This window comes from Silurus meridionalis, chromosome 14, assembly GCF_014805685.1.
Source record: "Silurus meridionalis isolate SWU-2019-XX chromosome 14, ASM1480568v1, whole genome shotgun sequence".
Taxonomy (NCBI): Eukaryota; Metazoa; Chordata; class Actinopteri; order Siluriformes; family Siluridae; genus Silurus; species Silurus meridionalis.
In genome coordinates this window covers 9,154,410-9,173,626 of record NC_060897.1, presented here as the reverse complement: position 1 = coordinate 9,173,626, position 19,217 = coordinate 9,154,410, and the positions used below count along the sequence as shown (strand labels likewise).

The window sequence follows — 19,217 nt, the reverse complement described above, 5'->3', positions numbered from 1 at the left end:
ACAAATGTAATTCTTATTGTAGGCTTACTGTAGACCATATTACACATTAAAAAAATTCAATTGATTTAAGTGGGATTATATTTCATTAGCTCTTTATTCACACTTGTTTTGTACAATTCATTTACAGTCCAAAAATTATGTAAAATTTTATTTACAGTATTAATTCTAAATTTATTTGGTGGACTAGATTATAACCTGGATAAATGTAATCAGGCCATATAAATTAAGTTTAGAATGTAATCTCAGATTCTGATAAAGAAAAATACCAGTAATAATCTCCTGATTTTCTTACGCCTGACTAATAGACTCTCGACAGGTCCTGTCCTCTTTTTTACATCATGGTTTTGTGGATTTTACTTTCAATTTAATCTTATTTCTTTATAAATGAACAACTTCCTCCTTTTCTCTCTTAAATAAAACTAAGTGAGGATTTTTTTAGATTAATTATCTATGACAAACTCAGCCTTAATATATGCAGAATGTAAGCCTGAGAAATTTAATATAAAACGGGTTATAATTCATGGAAGCTATAAAATTGCAAGCAGAATTAAATTGTTGGGAAATTCATTGCCATCATAAAGATAGGACTAACTGATATGACCTCCACAAAATATGTGCATGAAAAGACATTATTATTTAAATTATATTATACTGAACCACTGGCTTACATTCTGTATTTAATGTGAAAGGAATTAGGTCTGTGCAGATATCATAGCAACATGCTTATCTTTGCGTATAGATAATAATGTCATTCAACCCGTTCTCCCTTTTTTTTTACTCTGTGCACACTGTAGCAGGTTAGAGGCTGTCTTGATATTCACCAACATAAAAATACTTCTGCAACTACAGCAAATGCTAATAATGCAACTTTTTGCTCAATTTTCTCAAAATTTCCACCTAATAGCTAGCTCACGCCATTACACAACAACTACCAATCGGAGAGGGTGATGGCTAGCATGTGTTCTCTAGGAAATAGGAATCCAGCAACCATTGTCATAATTGTGTAAATTCTGCATATGAGTAAAATTAAACAAGTGTACAAATACATCACCATGCATACCCTTCACAAGAGTCTGACTGCAAATATTTCTTTCATGAATTTCCTAGCGAAACAGTGAGAGAGAATGAGACAGAGTGAGAACATACTTGAACAATTGACTGTATTGTACATCTTACAGATGAATGAAGCAGAAAATGAAATAGCACAAGGATAAAAAAGATGAGAAAAGGGCAAACAGAGAGGAATAGAGAGAGCAAGTATGAGACGGAGAATTAAAGAGAGGAGTGAAAGGGCAAACGCGTTAGAGTGGGAGAAGAAAAGATGAGAGAATTTTACAGCTTTGTGTTTTGGGAAAAAAGGTCGAGAGCGAAGCAATGATGGAGAGTGAGAGAGAGAGAGATGGACTGGAGGAAGACAGAGAGTGATAGTGTGCAAGTGAGAAGGATGGATGAGGAATCAGACAAGTTGTGAGAGGTCTTGATGCACTTGTTCACACTTGACCTCTTGACCTTTGACTTAATAGCTTAGATCATCTCCACGCACACACATACGCACAGTGCTATCATTTCTGTTGCGGTCAGACACAGTAGTTGTCATGCTATCTGGCCACAGAGCGCTTTTGTCCATGACTGTTGCAACTACCCACACATTTTCCTAATGACTAACGACATATCAGGATTAGAGGATCCTGCAGCCTACAGAAGCTCTGCTCTCAAATGATTTTCATCTGTGGCATTATATTTCCTGTTTTTTTTTGTTTTGTTTTGTTTTTTATCTAATTGACATCATTTAGTATTTAAATTAATTCTTAGGCAACAATGGTTATTAATGTATTCAGTAAAAAAAATGAATGCGCAAGGAGAAGGGTACGCAAGCATGTCTTGAAAAGTGTCACTGGAACTATTGTGAGACTTGTTAAATGATTGTAGGCTGCATATTTTAAAAGCCTCCAAATGCATGGTCGAATATTTTAGTGGATTGTTAATGCTTTGAAGATGTTTTGCAGACATATTCATTCACTCTTCTGAACAACCCACTAAGGTTGTTAAAGGTAAAAAATAAAAGTAAATCCATTTTTATGCATTTGGGCACTTTTGCCTCATAGGTTTTGGGATTTAAACGTAACCTGTAGCTAGCCAGTTGATAGATATGTAACTATAGATAGAGAAAACGCTATTGAATGCTATTGATGAAATTTAAACATGGAAGCCAAAACTCTAAATTGTTTTACATAAGTAACAGGTTTTACATAAGTTTCTGTGACTAATTAGAGGTTCTTGTAATTGCATTTGCAGTTTACATTTGTGCGTATGCTAAATCATATTCATGCTTTTTAAGTGAGTGAATGAGTTCACTTATGACCTAATTCACTCCTAGTGAATCAGCTGAGTCAGATAGTTTAGTGAGTCCCATTCAGAAAGGGTGATTTCCAAGTTTTTGAGTTGCATGAGCAAAATGATTCTTTAAAAAAAAGACAATTCAAATACATTATATAATTCACGAAGTTGCAACAATTACTATCTATTTACACAACTCAAGCTGTGATTTATCTGCTATAGACTCTATATTATATGTGAACATATCACAAAACTAAAGAGATTCCACTGACTCATGGAAAACTCTCCAAATGTTCATCTTTATGAGAACTTTATTAGCCCAATGCTCTTGTGAAGATTGAAACCTACTTCAATGTCTATGCAAAAAAGATCTGCATTTTAAACTGGAATTATTCTTGAATGTTTTGGGCTGTTTGCAGAGTTAGTTGCATAACTGACAGTCCTATTATGCAAATGGGGTACACTATTTAAAAATAGTACTATCAGGATATTCAGGATATAAGCATCAGGATATTCAGATATGCAAATTACTTGGTACAATGCATTACTGAAATTTAGAAACTAAAGAAAACAAAGTTATACTTAAGGTATTATTTTAGGCATAATATATACAATATTTGATTGATGTCTTTATGTTGCTTATTGCTTATTCATATTCTATAATTATTAACTAACCATTGGGTCGATGGTTTGGGATGGATGATTTTGTTATATACATTGTTTTCTAATAGCAGAAAACCCCAATTAACAATATTTTAATATTTAATTTATGATCAAAGTGTCTATATTCAACACCACCAGTTTTTTGGTAAAAAAAACAAAACAAAACAAAACATACATTCTGATTCTGGTTCATTCTTTCACAGGAAAAACTCTGTTGGGACAGAATATAGTTATTGTTGTTGTTGTTGTTGTTGTTGTTATTATTATTAGCATTATTAGCATTCTTAATAGAAAATTGCTAATCTACTTCTTGAACAGCTGGGTCTTTAGACTTTGTGTGAACGTTTTCTAGTATCCTATGTGTAAAATTCCCTAAAATGATTGCACAAGTTTAGGGCTTCTTACCCCTCAACACACACACACACACACACACACACACACACACACACACACACACACACACACACAGAAAGAGAGAGAGAGAGAGAGAGAGAGAGAGAGAGAGAGAGAGCGCCCTGCCCTGAAGGGGCGGGATAGATAAGAGCCACCAGACTGATGCAGAAGCGCTCGAGCTCACCGTAATCAAGTCAGTGGGGTTGACACGCGCGCAACGACGCAGACTGATAAGCCTCCAAGGAATAGAGAAGAAAACGTTTTCAATGGAGTCAAATACGACGAAAAGGAGTACAAGTGGATGCTGGTGCGTCATGCAGCATGTAGTGAGGGCTACAGAGGGAAGTGTATAAAACACTGAGCATCAGCCGAGAGTGGACTTTAAGAGCAGGAATCTGCATAGCTCTGAAGATTTTGCAAGACCTTGTAACTTTGCTTTACTTTACAAAAGTAGAAAGGAGGAAAAAACAAGCCGTTTAGTTTATAGCTCAGTATTGGCGTGTTTTATAGTCTATTCAGAGTTTCCTGCTGAATTTTCCCCTCCGGATTTTTGCATTCAGCTTCAAGTATAACAGTAGACAGACTACTCCAGAGACCGTGGAGAATAATCCGCGCGTCTGCTTTCTGAGTGGAAGTTTGCGTGTCCCGCGCGAGCCGGCGTGCGTCTGGACCGGCCGTGTGCTCGCGCGCCGCTGTCCCGCGCTCAGAGTGCTGAGCAGAGCAAAGGGAATCAAGCGGGCCGCGCGCGCCTCTCAATGCAGCGGAGCGATGTGCACTGGGCTCTGCTGGCTGCGCGCGCTGCTGCTCGCGGCGTGTCTGCGTTTCGGCGGCGCAGAGGTAAGAGACCTTTTTTTAAATTTATTTATTTTTTTTGCATAGCAGTCTCTCTTAACCATCTATTCTTATAGCAGGAGCAATGTTTGCAAACGTCTATCACTGAATAATTACTCTCAATGCTAAACAAGAAAACTCACAGGATGTTATTTTGGGGGTGCACTGAGTTCGATCCTTAGTATCGGAACCGATACAATACCGAAACACTTAATAATTTTTAAATATGACACAGATTAAGGACTTGTGTGTTAAAGCGTACTGCTATCACACCACTAAATAAGATTTTAGTAAAACTTTGAAAAAGAGGCTTGAGCAGATTCATTACTAGTGACGTCAGTATTTTTTGTTTAGAAATTGTTACAAAAACGTAGCCGGTGCACCTTAACATTCACATTTCTTTGTAAAAGTATTCAAGAATAACTGATTAAGTGTTGCTTAGGTTGAGGGAATGTGATCATGCTTTTATAGTTGAGGGAGAATGCAATGTCCATGCAATTATGTGACAGTTGTGATTTTGTGGGGACATGTCAGAAGTGATCTTTTTCATGAGGAGGAATGATCTTTGAGACTATGGATGAAGTTAAGGTTAGATTTATGCACAGGAATTCCGTTAATTGGTTTCATTATTAATTATGTCAGTGTACAATCATCAGACGGATTGTGATATTTGTGTATGTGAGTGTGTGTGCTGCAAAATGGGGTTCAGAAATAATTTGATCCATGCCATTACTTCTTTGTTTTGTTCTTTTATATTTGTAGCTATATAAAAGAAATGTTTTTATCACAGAGGAACCCAAAACCTTGTTTTACCTTGTTGCACATTGGTAAAGGAGTTTATATGACATTCTGTTTGGAAAATAATCTGTATAGAGCACCACATTAGTCACATTGATCAGATGACAGTGCATAAAACGTAAGTGACAGCTATTCAACACAGGGGTTATTTGAGTACCAAGTGAAATCAGTATGTACACATCTCCCCATACCAAAGAGGACATTATTATGAAGAGCCGTAAAAAAAAAAAGATCTTATGATTTGTTAGCCTTACCTAGGATTTTATTGTTTCAAACCAGGGAGTAAGTCTTTTTTAACTGGAGTTGTGTTACAGTGTGCCTAAGGAGGGCATGGGTTGATGGGTTTGTGTGTGTGTTTGTGTGTGTGGGTGGGGGTGTGTGTGTGTGTGTGTGTGTGTGTGTGTGTGTGTGTGTGTGTGGTGGTGGTGGTGGTGGTGGTGGTGCTGGGGGGGTAGGGGGTTGTATGTCGTGGGTAGGGGTGTTTTAGTTGGGGCTTTTTTAGTGGGGGATAGATTTTTTTTTTTTGCAACATGCATTTTTTTTTATCTTTAAGGCAGATCCAATAGCTTCAGGCAGTGTGTATTTTAGCCTCTTTGACTACAAATGTGTGTCTGCACTTTGAGGTATACTTTTAGGAAATCCCCTAGTAAGAACACCATTTTATATGTTTTATAATGCAGATGGAAAATGTTTATGGGAAGACAAATTATGCAGTACTGTAACTAAAGCTAAGTGAGGGCATGCTTTATTAGGTTTATAATGTCAGCTAACGTGTATAAATTTGGTGGTTGCTTAATTCATATTTAGTCAAAGTGGTAAGTTGTAGCATATATATATATATATATATATATATATATATATATATATATATATATATATATATATATATATATGTTAAAGGGGGAAATTCAATTTTTAGAAAATCTCTTTTTATTTTATTTTCTTTTTTTGGGAGAAATTTGCTGAGAAGATAATATTCATTCACACCAAGAGAGAATGAAATTGGCCTTATTTCAAAATCAAGGTGAAAACATAGATAATATTTGATTTTTTTGATGTGTTGGTTATTAAGGGTATGTGTTCTGTACACATTTTCCATATCTAATTATGATGTACCTTCCAAAGTACTTTTTCCTTAAAGTATGCCTCCCACAGTTTCTCAACAAGAAGGCAGAATTTTGAGCTATAGTGACTGGCAAAAATTGTTCCAAAGCTCTGCAAAGTTAGTGTCAAAATTATTTCTTTCAAATTGATTAGTTACAAATAAAGCAGTGAAGTTTAGGATAGTCTATACTAATGTCATGCTTTATCCAAATCGAATTTAGTGCATACATCAGCACTCATACAGTAAGTTTCTGAATAGACAGTAAATTATAAAAGGTCCATGAATGTGTGCTCTTTTTCGATAGTAAAGTGCTTATTTAGTTCTACCTTCTTGCATACAAAATCTTACACCAGCAACTTTAGTGTACACAAAATGAATGTGGGACGGTAACTCTAATGGTTTGAGACAGTGTTGTATCCTAAAAAAACTACACACGGTACTCAAATGTTTCTGTGGAAATTCATAAGCTACCACGAGAATTTATATCCACATCTACCACACAGTAGTATACCCACTGCATAAAAGGATTTTTTTTCATCCTCAAACTATTGGTCACAGTTTAAAGTAAGCCAGCTATTACTGGATTTTATTTCCTTCTCTATATTTGTCGAGGTATATACATGATCTTTCACAACATCAGATACAGGATATACATTGTCCCAATTGAAATTAAATGCTTTTTTTACCCTTCTGTTTTTAAAACATTAAATTTTTCCAGACAGGAGTGTCCCAGTCTTTTTCTAAAAATAAATACAAGTAAAAAGGCAGGTTTACTGAACTGAATATCCAGCTGTGAAAATATCATTATATCAGTACATTTATTTCATAGGACACCACTGGACACACATATTATATGTATTTATAAAGGTTACAAAAAGTGACAAAAATATCTAAGACTTAATGCTTCATTGTACACAAGAGATCACTTACATAAAAATAAGCATTACAATTTATGTCAATATTATATTATAATGCTAGTAAACATCCAGAAGATCACCACTACCACCCAGTGAGAGAATACTACCTAATTATGTCTGACAACTTGATTATTAATTTAGCTAATGTTATATGGTTTATGGCTATTATCACTTTGAAATGCAAAAGAAAAGCCTTTGTCTCATCTTCCAGAGATTGTGTGTTTGTATATAAAATAAATCTCTGTTGTCAATCAAAGTGAGACTAGCCAAATCAAGATTGTGTATGTGGAAGGGGGTTAGAACTTGTGTTAGACCTTACCTCTATACATGACATGGAAAAGCTGGTGCTGTTTGGGTATTGATAAAGACAAAAGTAGCAAAAAGACGGAGAATTAAATGCCAGAGAAAAGTAGCTCAAATATTTTGAAGATATATTTTTACATTTCTGGATGCACAATCACATTTTCATTGAGTTGTATTGTTGGTTTTAGTTGTATTGTTGATTTTTTTTGTTGATCTAATTGGCCAGTAGGCTCAGTTGGTTGATTTGTGTCTATATATTTAACCTTAGATATATATTTTGAAACCAATAATCATTATTAGGAGAATCATAAGGTAGTGACTATGAGCCTGTGTTGTTTGGTTGGACTTTTTGGTGGTTATGCAGTTGAATGACCTGTCTCATCCCACATGGGTATGTGCCTGAAGCTGAAATGTCAACGGGTCTTAATGGCCAGCAGCAATTATGAACACTCAGGAACACACTCTTGAGATAAAGAGATAAGGAGAAAAGTGCATGAGGCACAGAACTGGTGATCTCCAGCTTTGTATGCTGCTTCAACAACTAGTGAAATAATAAATCAGCCACATTGGTGATTAAGAATACAGCCACTCTTTTATCCTCATATATATCTCTCAGTGATATTACTTCTATTCTTCATCTGTCCATCCCCCACTTCCTCCCTGCCCCCTTTTCCTGTCCTATGTCTCCATTAAGTGCTGCCATATGAGTAAGAGCAATAGTCACCCAGTGGCCTCTGTCTGGACCCATGCTATGAAGAGAGTCCTTGTGCAACTGAGACAAACCAGCTTCCTTTACTTACCTACACACTTGTGTATGAGTATTGTGTGTAGAAACAAACACCTTAACACACACACAAACATCTACAAGCATCACATATACCTTTGTTTAGTTTAGGGTCTGAGACAATGTGTTTGGTTATACAGTATATTTACAGTTGATAAGTCTTTCTCTCTCTCTCTCTCTCTCTCTCTCTCTCTCTCTCTCTCTCTCTCTCTCTTTCTTTCTCACCCACTCTCTCTTGATCTCTCTAACTCTCTTTTTCTCTATCTACTAGAGAGATCCTCTCCCTGTAGCTCTGGCTGAGCTGGTGAAGAGCAGCTCTGTCTCCTCTACAGAAGATCTGCAGCTGATGTTGCTCTCTGACTCCGTAGGTAAATCTGCTCCTTTCAAATAAATAAATTTTTTCACATACTGTTTTACATTAGCCCTATTCATGCCTTTTTCCTCATAGTCGGTGCTCTCTGTTAAGTAATGTTGCAGTTAATAAGCATTATGTCTAGCATGAAGGTACAGTAAAGCTGCACATCAGCTGAGATGAAACACAGTCTTAAAGGTAAACAAAATTATAAAAAATACATGACATATTTCCATTAAAAAACTATCATGTAAAACAGAACATGCAGCAAAAAAATTTTTCAGTAAACAAAATCTTACTCTGCTGGTGAAATCAAACAGATTTGTGGTTCCAATGCAACTGTTTTTTTGTCTTCATTATTAAAAACATAAATGTAGTAAAAACTAACAGAATACGTATTTACTGACATTACTCTTGCACCACAGCTCTTTTCATTACTTTCTGTAACGGCAGTTCTAAAAGTAGTTCTAGCAGACAGGAAACATTACTTAATATACAGATACAAAATTGTTATAATTTAATTACAATAATAAATATTAATGTGATAACAGTTAACGTGAACGATGTGTATTTTTCCCTGATGAGCAGCCATGGCGACTGTGTCAAGGAAAAACAACCTTAGATGTTATGAGGAAGAAACCTTGAGAGGATCCAGACTCAAAAGGGAACCCATCCTCATTTGGGTGATATCAAGAGTGTGATTATAATCTTTAAACAATACAGAACACTGGAGAGTGAGAACTAACATGAGCACTGGAATGTAAGATTATGAGTAATGTCCTTTCTACAGTCTTATACAGTCATTTGAGGTTATGGATCCAGGAGCTACTGAGCAACTCATAAAATAGCTCAACATTTGCGACCATCATAGATCCAACACCAGCTTCTCCATGCCAGAGCCTTTAAACACTCAAAAAGGTCCAATGTCCAAACTCCACATGAAGTGGGATCCAAATAGCGCTGGTATGTCTCTAGATGGTTCGGGATGTTTGCAAGGTTGGCATCTACTTCTTTAAAGGTCCACAGTCTTCATGAGGTTGGACGTGACTGGAGCTGGTGCAACCTCAGTATGCCTCGGGATGTGTAGAGAAAGGACAGTGTCAAACAGAGATACTAAAAGCTCTAACTTTATATTTTCTGCCATGGGAAAGACTTCAAGATGTAGGAGTTTTCAGTTACACTGTACAAAAACCATAAAAGAGACTGCTGAGGAAACAAGAGTCTATAGTTATTATAAACAAAACACATGTACATAAAATAAGGCAAATTGTGACTCCTGAGTGACATAAAAGAAAAACATTAGACTTATCTTTTTAGAAGTGTGGCTTTGTATCCTAACAATGTAGTAACCACCAGCTAAACAAGGGTGTCTATAAATTCATGTACATGGAAGAGTGGATAGCTCTGGGGGAAAAACCCAGAGTGTCATGCTGCCCAAGAACTTGACATAAGCAGTGAAAGAGCTGGCTGTGGAATAGGAATTAACAAATTGTAGAACGTTTAACTAAATAAAAATGTAAAAAGATCACAATTTAACTATTTTGAAGAATTAAATGTGTATCCAGAATCATATTTCAATTCAGTTAAATTACTGCTGTTGGAAAAACGGAGATTAATCTTACTGATCAAATAGGCCACTATGTTTAACACAATTGGCTGTTCTGTTTCTATATAATTTACACTAAACATACTACTACAACTGCTACTACTATTACTACTACTACTACTTATAATAATAATAATAATAATAATACTAATAATAATAATAATAGTAATAATAATAATAATAATAATAATGTTGTGACTATAAGCCTGTGTCATTTGGTTTGATTTTTGTTTGTCATTATGCAGTTGAATGACCTTTCCACAGAGTTATGTGCCAGAAGCTGAAGTGTCAACGGGCATTAATTGACAACAAAATTATTTAATGGCCCATTTGATATCAAGGACTTGTTTCAGGGACATGCCATGACAGTAAATGTAACCATAAATGGATAAAAAGTTTAATGTGTTCTTTAATTAACTGAAATTAGCACACTGTTGACTAATTGCTGTGGTATAGAAAAACTAAAACACTTACACATTAAGTCACCTGCTGCTGATTCTTTTTCTAAAACAACACATTTTATTTTGTTTTATTCCTGTTTTCTTTTCACCTCTCTAACACACTATTACATTTTCCAATGAAGATTTGTTACTGCATATCATACAAATTCTCATTAATGCCAAGGAATATTATTGTGTTGTAATGTATATGTGAGAAGTAGAATCTGCTTCTTCTCTATTTAGCTAATATGCTTAATAATGTTCACATTATTATTAGGCCCGCTATCAGTCTGATTTGTTCAAATACTAAACTTATTCACTTATTTATTTACTATAGTGTATTCATGTATGGAAATGTATGCAGTTATATGTGCATTCAGAGTAAAGCATGTAAGAGAAGACTTGTCTGTGTGTATCATGCCTGTAAGATCAGAACAGAGCAGTACCATGCACCATTCACTATTTTTATAGAGTACATTGTGTTCCCTTAATAGATTTATAAGGGCAGGTTATGGACTTAGCAAACTAAACACACACACAGCCTATATAACAGACTATAACAGAAATATTGCTACAGTGCTAACTGCTGAAGGACATGCAGGCAAACATAGAAGTCATAATAAATGTTGTCAAGATAGTATCACTCAGATTAATATGGAAGCTGATCTCTTTTTTTAATCGCAGATGATGATCCAGAAAGCAGCAATACCAACAACACCAACAACCGGCTGCCAAGAAGCCTTCTGGGTAAGTTTCAGGCAGCATGTTATTTATATATTGTTTTTTTTCTCTGCTATTATCTCTCTAAATCTTTCTTTGTCTGTCATTCTCATGTTTTTTCACTTGTTTCACACTTGTTTTTTAAGCTTCTGATTAAGATTTTGTGGCAGCTATAAATCATGGAGATGGCTGACAATAAATCTTGTGAAGAATCCTCAGAGGTTGTTTTAAAAATCCATTTGGGTCTGAGCGAATGGCTGATGCTAGCTGCCTGCTTGACCCGTGGTTCTGTGTGTGAGTGCGTACGTGCTTGTGCAAACGTGTGTTTGGCTGGTGCCTTCATCTCAGTGATAAGAGCCTTTCCATCATACTAAGCGCCATTACCTCATTCCCCCAAATCAGCAAATTGAACTTGTCAATCAGTGAGGTAAAGGTGTTTTTAAGGGAGTTATATCAAATCACTGTCCCGATCATGACAGAGAAAAATGTGGAGCATCCATGTAAAGTGGCAGGGCATTAGTGCCAGTGCTGAGTGAGCTCTTTTTAAAAGACAAAATGTATTCTGATGCATCTGTTCTACCTCCTGGCTGCTTATTTAATTGAAAGAGCTTGTCCTCCGAGATCTCTGTTTTCTAACTGAATCAGCCACTTTCACTTTGACTTAATTTAATACAGTTCAGTGCAGCTTCGACAACATTTTCTTATTAGTATTTGTACAATGTTATTAAATATTTACATACATACAAGAGACAAGATAACTGGTATGGTTTGGGAAAACCAATTTAGTGCTGTTGAATTCTTTTAGGGGAAATAATTACATTTTCGTTTTTTGTCCCAAGCCCGGATAAATGGGGAAAAAACATGTAAAAACGTGCCAAATGAAACATGCGGATGATCCGCTGTGGCGACCCCTGATGGGAGAAGCCGAAAGAAAGTTTTTGTTTTATTCAAACTTGTATTTTTTTTAGCCTACAGCAAACTTTAAAGTTTTAAGAAACATTTATCACTGAAACACTATTTAATGTGCCTCCTCTAACATGGATATCATGTACTTCCTCTATGATACATGAAGCCAGCTAAACAATTAACGGAAAGAAATATCTGCCCTCTTTCACATTCATGAGCTCATAGTAACCCATGATTGAACCACATTGCTCTGATTAACAGGGGAAAGAGAATATACCACTTTAACTTAGACAGAATGGCAAATTTCTCTCGCTCTTATAGGATGAATTATTCCACCTCACTGAGAAATGCATTTTGTGTGTGTGTGTGTGTGTGTGTGTGTGTGTGTGTGTGTGTATTTACATGAACTGCATTGTTTCAAAGTATTTGGTGTGTCCTCCATTTTTGCTTTAAGGACATTGTGCAGTTGACCTTGCATTTACTTCACAATTGCAATCCCTTACGATAAATTTAGACCAAATAAAACTAAAAAGATTTTTAAAAAATCTGACCTTTTGTATGTAGCAGGGAGCATGGCCAGTATCACAAAGTTATATATAGAGCATATATAGAATCTTCACTTGTTTTAAATATTTCTAAATTCTAAAACCCCATATTTAAAATATTGTCTCAAACTTCTGGACCCCAATTGGATTATTTTTTTGTTACTCCTTAGGATTGAACTTTTACCTCATCAGGACTTTAAAAAAAACCTTTCTTTCGGCTTCTCCCATCAGGGGTCGCCACAGCGGATCATCCACATGTTTGATTTAGCAGATGTTTTTACGCTGGATGCCCTTCCTAACGCAACCCTCCCCATTTATCCGGGCTTGGGACCGGCACTAAGAGTAGCTGGGGTTGGTTCCCTGACCGAGGACTTAAAGCATTACAAATCCAATTCTCTTCTAGTTATTTGAAGAATACAGTTTGCTTTCGTGATAGTGTCTTATGTATTTTAACCTTTTTGCATAAGTATTTATAATATTCCTGTGCATTCCTCTGTAGATGCTCAGCCTGCACAGCAAGCCCAGTGTAAAGTGAGGACAGAGGTCATGGAGGTAACCCGCTCTATGCTAGACCGTAGCAATGCTAACTTTCTGCTGTGGCCGCCATGTGTGGAGGTGCAGAGATGCTCTGGTTGCTGCAACACAAAAAACCTGAAGTGTGTCGCTGTACTCACTCACACACGCTATCTACAGGTACACACACAGATATATTCATATTCTACTAGCTTTTATATTTAAATGATTTCATTGTGGTTATGTTGTGCTTTTAACAATGGACATTGTCCAAAAGCAGCTTTACAGAAATAAATATTAAATAAAGTTTCATTGTGATCATACGTTTTGGCTCCTTTAGTTTATTAAATGACTGATATTGAGCAACTTAGATTAATAATAAATATAATCATCATCATAATCATTTATTAAAAAAAAATTAATAATAATAAATTAAAGATTAATTATGCATACTAAACACATTTTCTTAAACAAACAACATTAAAGTCATAAACAATACAAATGTCACACCTTATATATTAACAGCTGTGATTATCACTTTGCAATAACTATTTATTCAAACATGCTAAGATGATCCCTTGTCTGGTCTAGGTTATGAAGATCCAGTACATGAACATGCGCCCAGTTTACAACAAAGCTGTAGTCTCAGTTAATGATCATGTGGAGTGCCGCTGTCAAGCTGTTCCTCGTCCATCCTCCCGCAGAAAGTCTACTGCTAGCAAACAAGAAGCAAGAGATCGTTCGGGTAAACCTCGTTTTAAAGATGAGCTTCATCGGAGAGATGAGCTTAAACCCAACCAGAGGCTTAAATTAGAGGATCTGCTAAGCCACAGCTGGCCACCTCTGGAGAATGGACAAGATGCCTGGAGCCATAACAATACGCAACTAAGAATGAGCAGAGGTTATTCATTTGGAGATGGGAGGAAGAGTAACTCCAGCTCCAATGACACCAAGGGTTGGTCTTCTGAGAGACAGGCAAATCCTATACCCAGTCACATTAACAAAGAAAATACAGGTTTAATAATACATAATGTATTGAGGGCAAGTGAAAAAGTGGGAGAGACAGGAGACAAAGGTGTACAAACAAACAGTACAATAAATGATGATAGGCTGATTAATCAGTCATTAGGGGTCCATCCCACTGAAATAACCAATCAGATTCCACAGCATGAATCTGAGACAATACAATGCACAGAGCTGAGCAAGACTGCCAAGAACAGTCAAGTACACAAAAATCATACTACTTCCCAAATGGAGACCACCCAGAATCAGACTCACAGTGGAGCACACGCTGGGCAAGCTAATCAGACAATGGTTTCTAAACCTGCTGAGAAAACCAATCAGAAGCAAGGCCATGGCTTTAATGCAGAAAAAGAACCTAGTGTAAGGACCAAGGGAAATGAGACCCCAGAAATGGAGAGCACTCAAGAGGAGACAGAGGGGATCAGAAGCAGGTCCACTTTGCTGAAGGAAATTAAGGCTTTGGAGGAGGAGAAAGAGGAGCTGCTGTTACTTCACAAGCGTCTCGATGAAGAAAAGCTCAAACATTTCCTGAAAGCACAAAACAGTCCACATGAGGACCAAAAACAGCACCCGATGCACCACAAACCTCAGCAAACACATACAACTACACAACGAACAGGTAACTGACTTGGCTCATGACATATTTAACTCAGTTCTCACTTAAAAAATAATCTGGGGCACAGTAACTACCCCAACACCAGTTTGATTGCTACTGTTAATCACATAATGTGACAGCTCAGCAATACGTTTTCCTTAGTATGAGAGTGGTTATGGAGGCTTCATTATTTTTCAAGAATGTTTGATATACTTACAAACTAATTGAGTAGTGTGAAACCACTCTATGACTATTAAGTGCAGCACTGAGAAAGAAAGCTAATAAGCAGGCAAAAATTAAGCACATTTATGATGCTTTACCAAAATGGTTACTAGGAACAGAAAAACCAAAGCAATGATCAAAACTAACACACCATGAATTTTGTGGCACGCAGTATAGAAAACTAGCTTCTATTTTTATACTTCACCTCAGTTAAGTATATCTCTTTCCAGAACAGACAATCCTGCACATATTTTTCTTATTCTCTGATTTTGTATTGAACAGGAGCATGAGAAATGAGAAAATGGGTTTTGAAGGCACTTGAATGCAATCATATAATTGCATAGTGTTAAACTTGCCTGTAAGCAATTGTCTACACCCATTTGTCCAGTAAATTGTATTGCTAATCATTAAAGTCATGTATGCTAAGCGGATTAGCTTTTATGAAATTTTCATCATTCTTGCCCTGTGTGCTACTTATAAGTGTACTTATAATTTTTAAGAGCTAATATTAGTACGTGATCTCTCTGTCTTTGTTGCATTCTTAGAAAGCAGAACGACTACTCCAGTCAGACTGTCCACTCCACACACACCACCCCGACTGCCCCCTCGTCCACCAAAGAGATCGAGGAAACACCGCAATCGCATAAGCAAGGCTGTCATGAGGGCCATGCTCATGTAGCAAGCACAGGTGAGGTACATAACACACCCGTTTATACTTGCAATTCTAGAGAAAAGGTTTCTATATACATTATTATAGAACCCTATAACAGTGTATGCCTATGCGATGAACACTATTGTAAAAGTTGCAGGGATCAGGAATAACTTACTATAGTCAGGTATGTAATTCCTCTTTTTCTGTGTTCTCTCTTGTAGATGTGTGCAAGGTGCAGTACTTGTTCTTATTATTGCACTATCCTAAATAATATAATTTATTCAAGTATTCCTGTCCATGGAGCCCCACAGCCTCTAGTACTAATCATCTTGCAGTAACCCTGGGAGAGTCTGCATTTGGCAGAGATCTAGGGGCAGAGCTACATTCCTACCATATTCCCCTGATATAAATAACAGTGTTGTTATTAAAGGGGACAGAAGACATTAGGACAAACATAAGGTTTACCCTGGTTTCAGACTGTCTGTCCACTAGTAGCTAGAACTCCTCAAAACTACTCTGATGTCCTTTTCTTAAGTTATGCTCACATTTGGAAACCTGCCATGACTCTGCGGAACAGTGGAACTGAGGAGGTAGGCTTGGGAATGTCTTTGAAACTTTGAGGAAAGGACTTGCCTAGAAGTCAAGAATAAAACAAAAACACTGGAAGTTTGGAATGAATGGGACTGGTCTGTGGAAAGTCACAGAAATAAAAGAGACTGGTTCAGAAGTTTTCTGAACTCTTAGATAATGTTAATCAAGAAGCTCATTCAAATGGAAAAGACGTTTAGAAGATCCACAATGTGGAGATTTTAAGGTAAATATTTTCTGGATTTAAAAACATGAGTCTGCAGAAGATTGCTGAAAGAATAAAGACTGATCTGAAACTCTTTGGAATTAAAACACTGGCATATAGAAACAGAAATGTAAGAAACTATAGAAGAGAATAAAAATACTTATTTTGTAGTTCTTTTAAGTGGCTCCTTATTAGATGTTCTGTAACATGAAAATAATTGACTAAATGTTTGTGCTAAAGAGATGATCTGGGGAATGAAAAGCATTTTGAGAATTAGAGATTATATTTTTTGTAGATTAGAACATACTGTTTTAGAGAATTGCTTAAATTAATTGAGGAGCCTGAAGGATCTTTTTCGCCGTTTTGAATTGATAAAGAGTGTTGAAGAAACTTGTAATGTTTAAAGACACTAGAACAGAGAGCTACCATCCAATCAATTTAATATTCCACCCACCTGGCCTATTCAGTTTCTCTTCTAACTATATTTAATGCACTGGCGATTAGAATGATTGTTGTAATTCTGTCCATCCACTGAAACCACAGTGTAAAACCAATAGTTTCTCCATCCTACAAGTGTGCTATGTAGAGCACCCATTAGGTAGCTTAGAACCATTAACTATGCAAAGATGCCTTAAGGAAACCCCTTTTATTGGTAGAGATGTCAGGGTCTGAGAAATATTGGACAGCTTTTCCTCATCTAGTTGTAACACAAGTTTTTTAACACAAGTGTTTAAATTGTATTCATTCATTCCCAATGAGAAAAGTGGAAAAAAGAGAAGGGACATGATCTAGGCAAATGTTTTGTTTTGAACAGTGTTTCCAATATGTCTTGATTATTAAACATAATTCAATATCACAACCACTTAATAAATCATATACAATTCATTAACACTGCAACAATACTGTTTTAACTTTTTTCCTATTTAAGTTTAATTTTTTATTTAATTTGACTGCTAACACTGGAAATTCTCAGATGGCAAATTAAAGCTTGCAATTTTATTGTATTAATATGGACCTCTTAAAAATATGACGGTGCTATGTAATGATAAGGAAACAGCTTTACCATTAATGTTATTTATTCTCCTATGTTTGCTTTGGGATTAATGTCTTTTCATTAATTTGACTTATTTGTTTCTCGGCATTCTGTTAAAGGTGTATCTGCAAATTGTTTATTTTCATCTCCTGTTGTTTGTGAGGAAGTGTTTTGCACCACAGAAAAAAATCTGAATAAAGAACTAAAATAACCTGAGCTAAAGTTACATTTGTATTTACAAGTCTCTTTTTTACATGTATGCATTTCCTGACTTTTAATTGACTATTTAGTTGCAATAGAAATATGGAATAAGCATATTTCAAAGCTAAGCACAGAACACTTCTACTGTTTAAATTACATTTAAACTAAAAATTTATATATCTAAATCCATGTCCATTATAATTTTTTATGCTGAATTGTATGTGTTCCAGCATTTTCTGTATGTCTTGGAAAGTGTAGTTTATGTAAATAATCACCTTTTTCGAATTTTTATGTTTGTTTTTTCTTTGATTTACTGATTTGCTAATATTAAGCCTATGACACTTATACTTTTACTCATACTTCCTCTATGTCTCTTTTTACCCTCTTCATGCCACATCTTTCTTCCTCTTATTTTTGTTGACTTTGACTTGACGTTGTCAGAGCCCCACTCATTTGCCCAGTTCAGCAGTTAGCGACACAGGAGTGTATTAGCTTTGTCCCAGACAGTCTGATTAAAACAAAACACTTTGGCAGTATCGGTGCTGTTCACCCCCTTGGCCTAAAGCAGACCCTGTCTGCTCAGATGATCCTAGTTAATGCACGGAGAGGTGGGGACTAGGATTAATATACTGACGCATCTCAAATCGGTAAGGTCCTTGAGGATACAGCACACAGAAAATTATATTATTATATTATATTTATGAATTAGTATACAGTCAACCCCCAATAAATCACGGTTCGGAAGTCGTGGTTTAGAAAATTTGCGGGTACCACATTGCGGTATTAAAGTGACATAATGTCTAGATAATTTTACTAAGGTATAGGGGCTGCAGGGGTACGTCAAATATTTACGGAGTTCTAAGGTCTTATTACTGACAAATATATTAAGGCAAACAGTTCCCTGTGACTCTGTAAACGTTTATTTAGTCTAGGAAATGTCTCCTGAGGACAGTAAAACAATATGCCCTAATGTTTGCTGCAAAAAGTATTTTGTTTTGACAGTAAAGGAGTATCCTAGACATGTTGAGAGATAATTACAAACTGAATTGATTAGACTTGTGTCCATTCTATTATGTTAACAGCTGTTAAACAACTCAATCGAAGTGTGACAGTGGAAGTGAGATATCCTATTGTGTTAATGCCATGAGGACAGATGGATGCATGTGCCAGTGAATAGTCTTTATTAAATCATGGTAGACAAGTCCAATATGGGAATCAAACTTGTGGTAAAAAATAACAGAATAATGGTGTGTGATCTATAAACAGGACAAGGTGGGCTAAAGCACAATTGCACATGCAGGTAAAGGCTGATCTTGGAATGATTTCTAAGTTATTCTGGTAGTGTAAGATTGCAACCTGAAGCATCCAAATTTCAGATTATTATTTAAATCTTTATTATTTTAATTTGTGTTGCACACTGAATTGTGTAAATGTATTTTCATGTATTTTTAGTTTCAAGAAAATATCTTTTCGGAAAATTAATTG

General features: G+C 36.0%; 1 protein-coding gene across 3 annotated transcripts; it reads left to right on the top strand.

The window, feature by feature from the left end:
- Positions 1 to 3,564: 3,564 nt before the first annotated feature.
- Positions 3,565 to 17,747, top strand: pdgfbb (platelet-derived growth factor beta polypeptide b). 3 transcript variants are annotated; one of them, XM_046866317.1, is made up of 7 exons: positions 3,565 to 4,230; positions 8,403 to 8,499; positions 11,214 to 11,276; positions 13,200 to 13,393; positions 13,805 to 14,855; positions 15,599 to 15,741; positions 15,927 to 17,747. In XM_046866317.1, the coding sequence occupies exons 1-6, from the start codon at positions 4,162 to 4,164 to the stop codon at positions 15,730 to 15,732; spliced, it is 1,608 nt and encodes a 535-aa protein (XP_046722273.1). In that variant the 5' UTR covers positions 3,565 to 4,161; the 3' UTR covers positions 15,733 to 15,741; positions 15,927 to 17,747. The 3 variants fall into 3 exon arrangements, with proteins under 3 accessions (XP_046722273.1, XP_046722274.1, XP_046722275.1); XM_046866318.1 differs by having other exon boundaries at positions 15,599 to 15,746; XM_046866319.1 differs by having other exon boundaries at positions 4,215 to 4,230; positions 8,403 to 8,495.
- Positions 17,748 to 19,217: the final 1,470 nt, after the last annotated feature.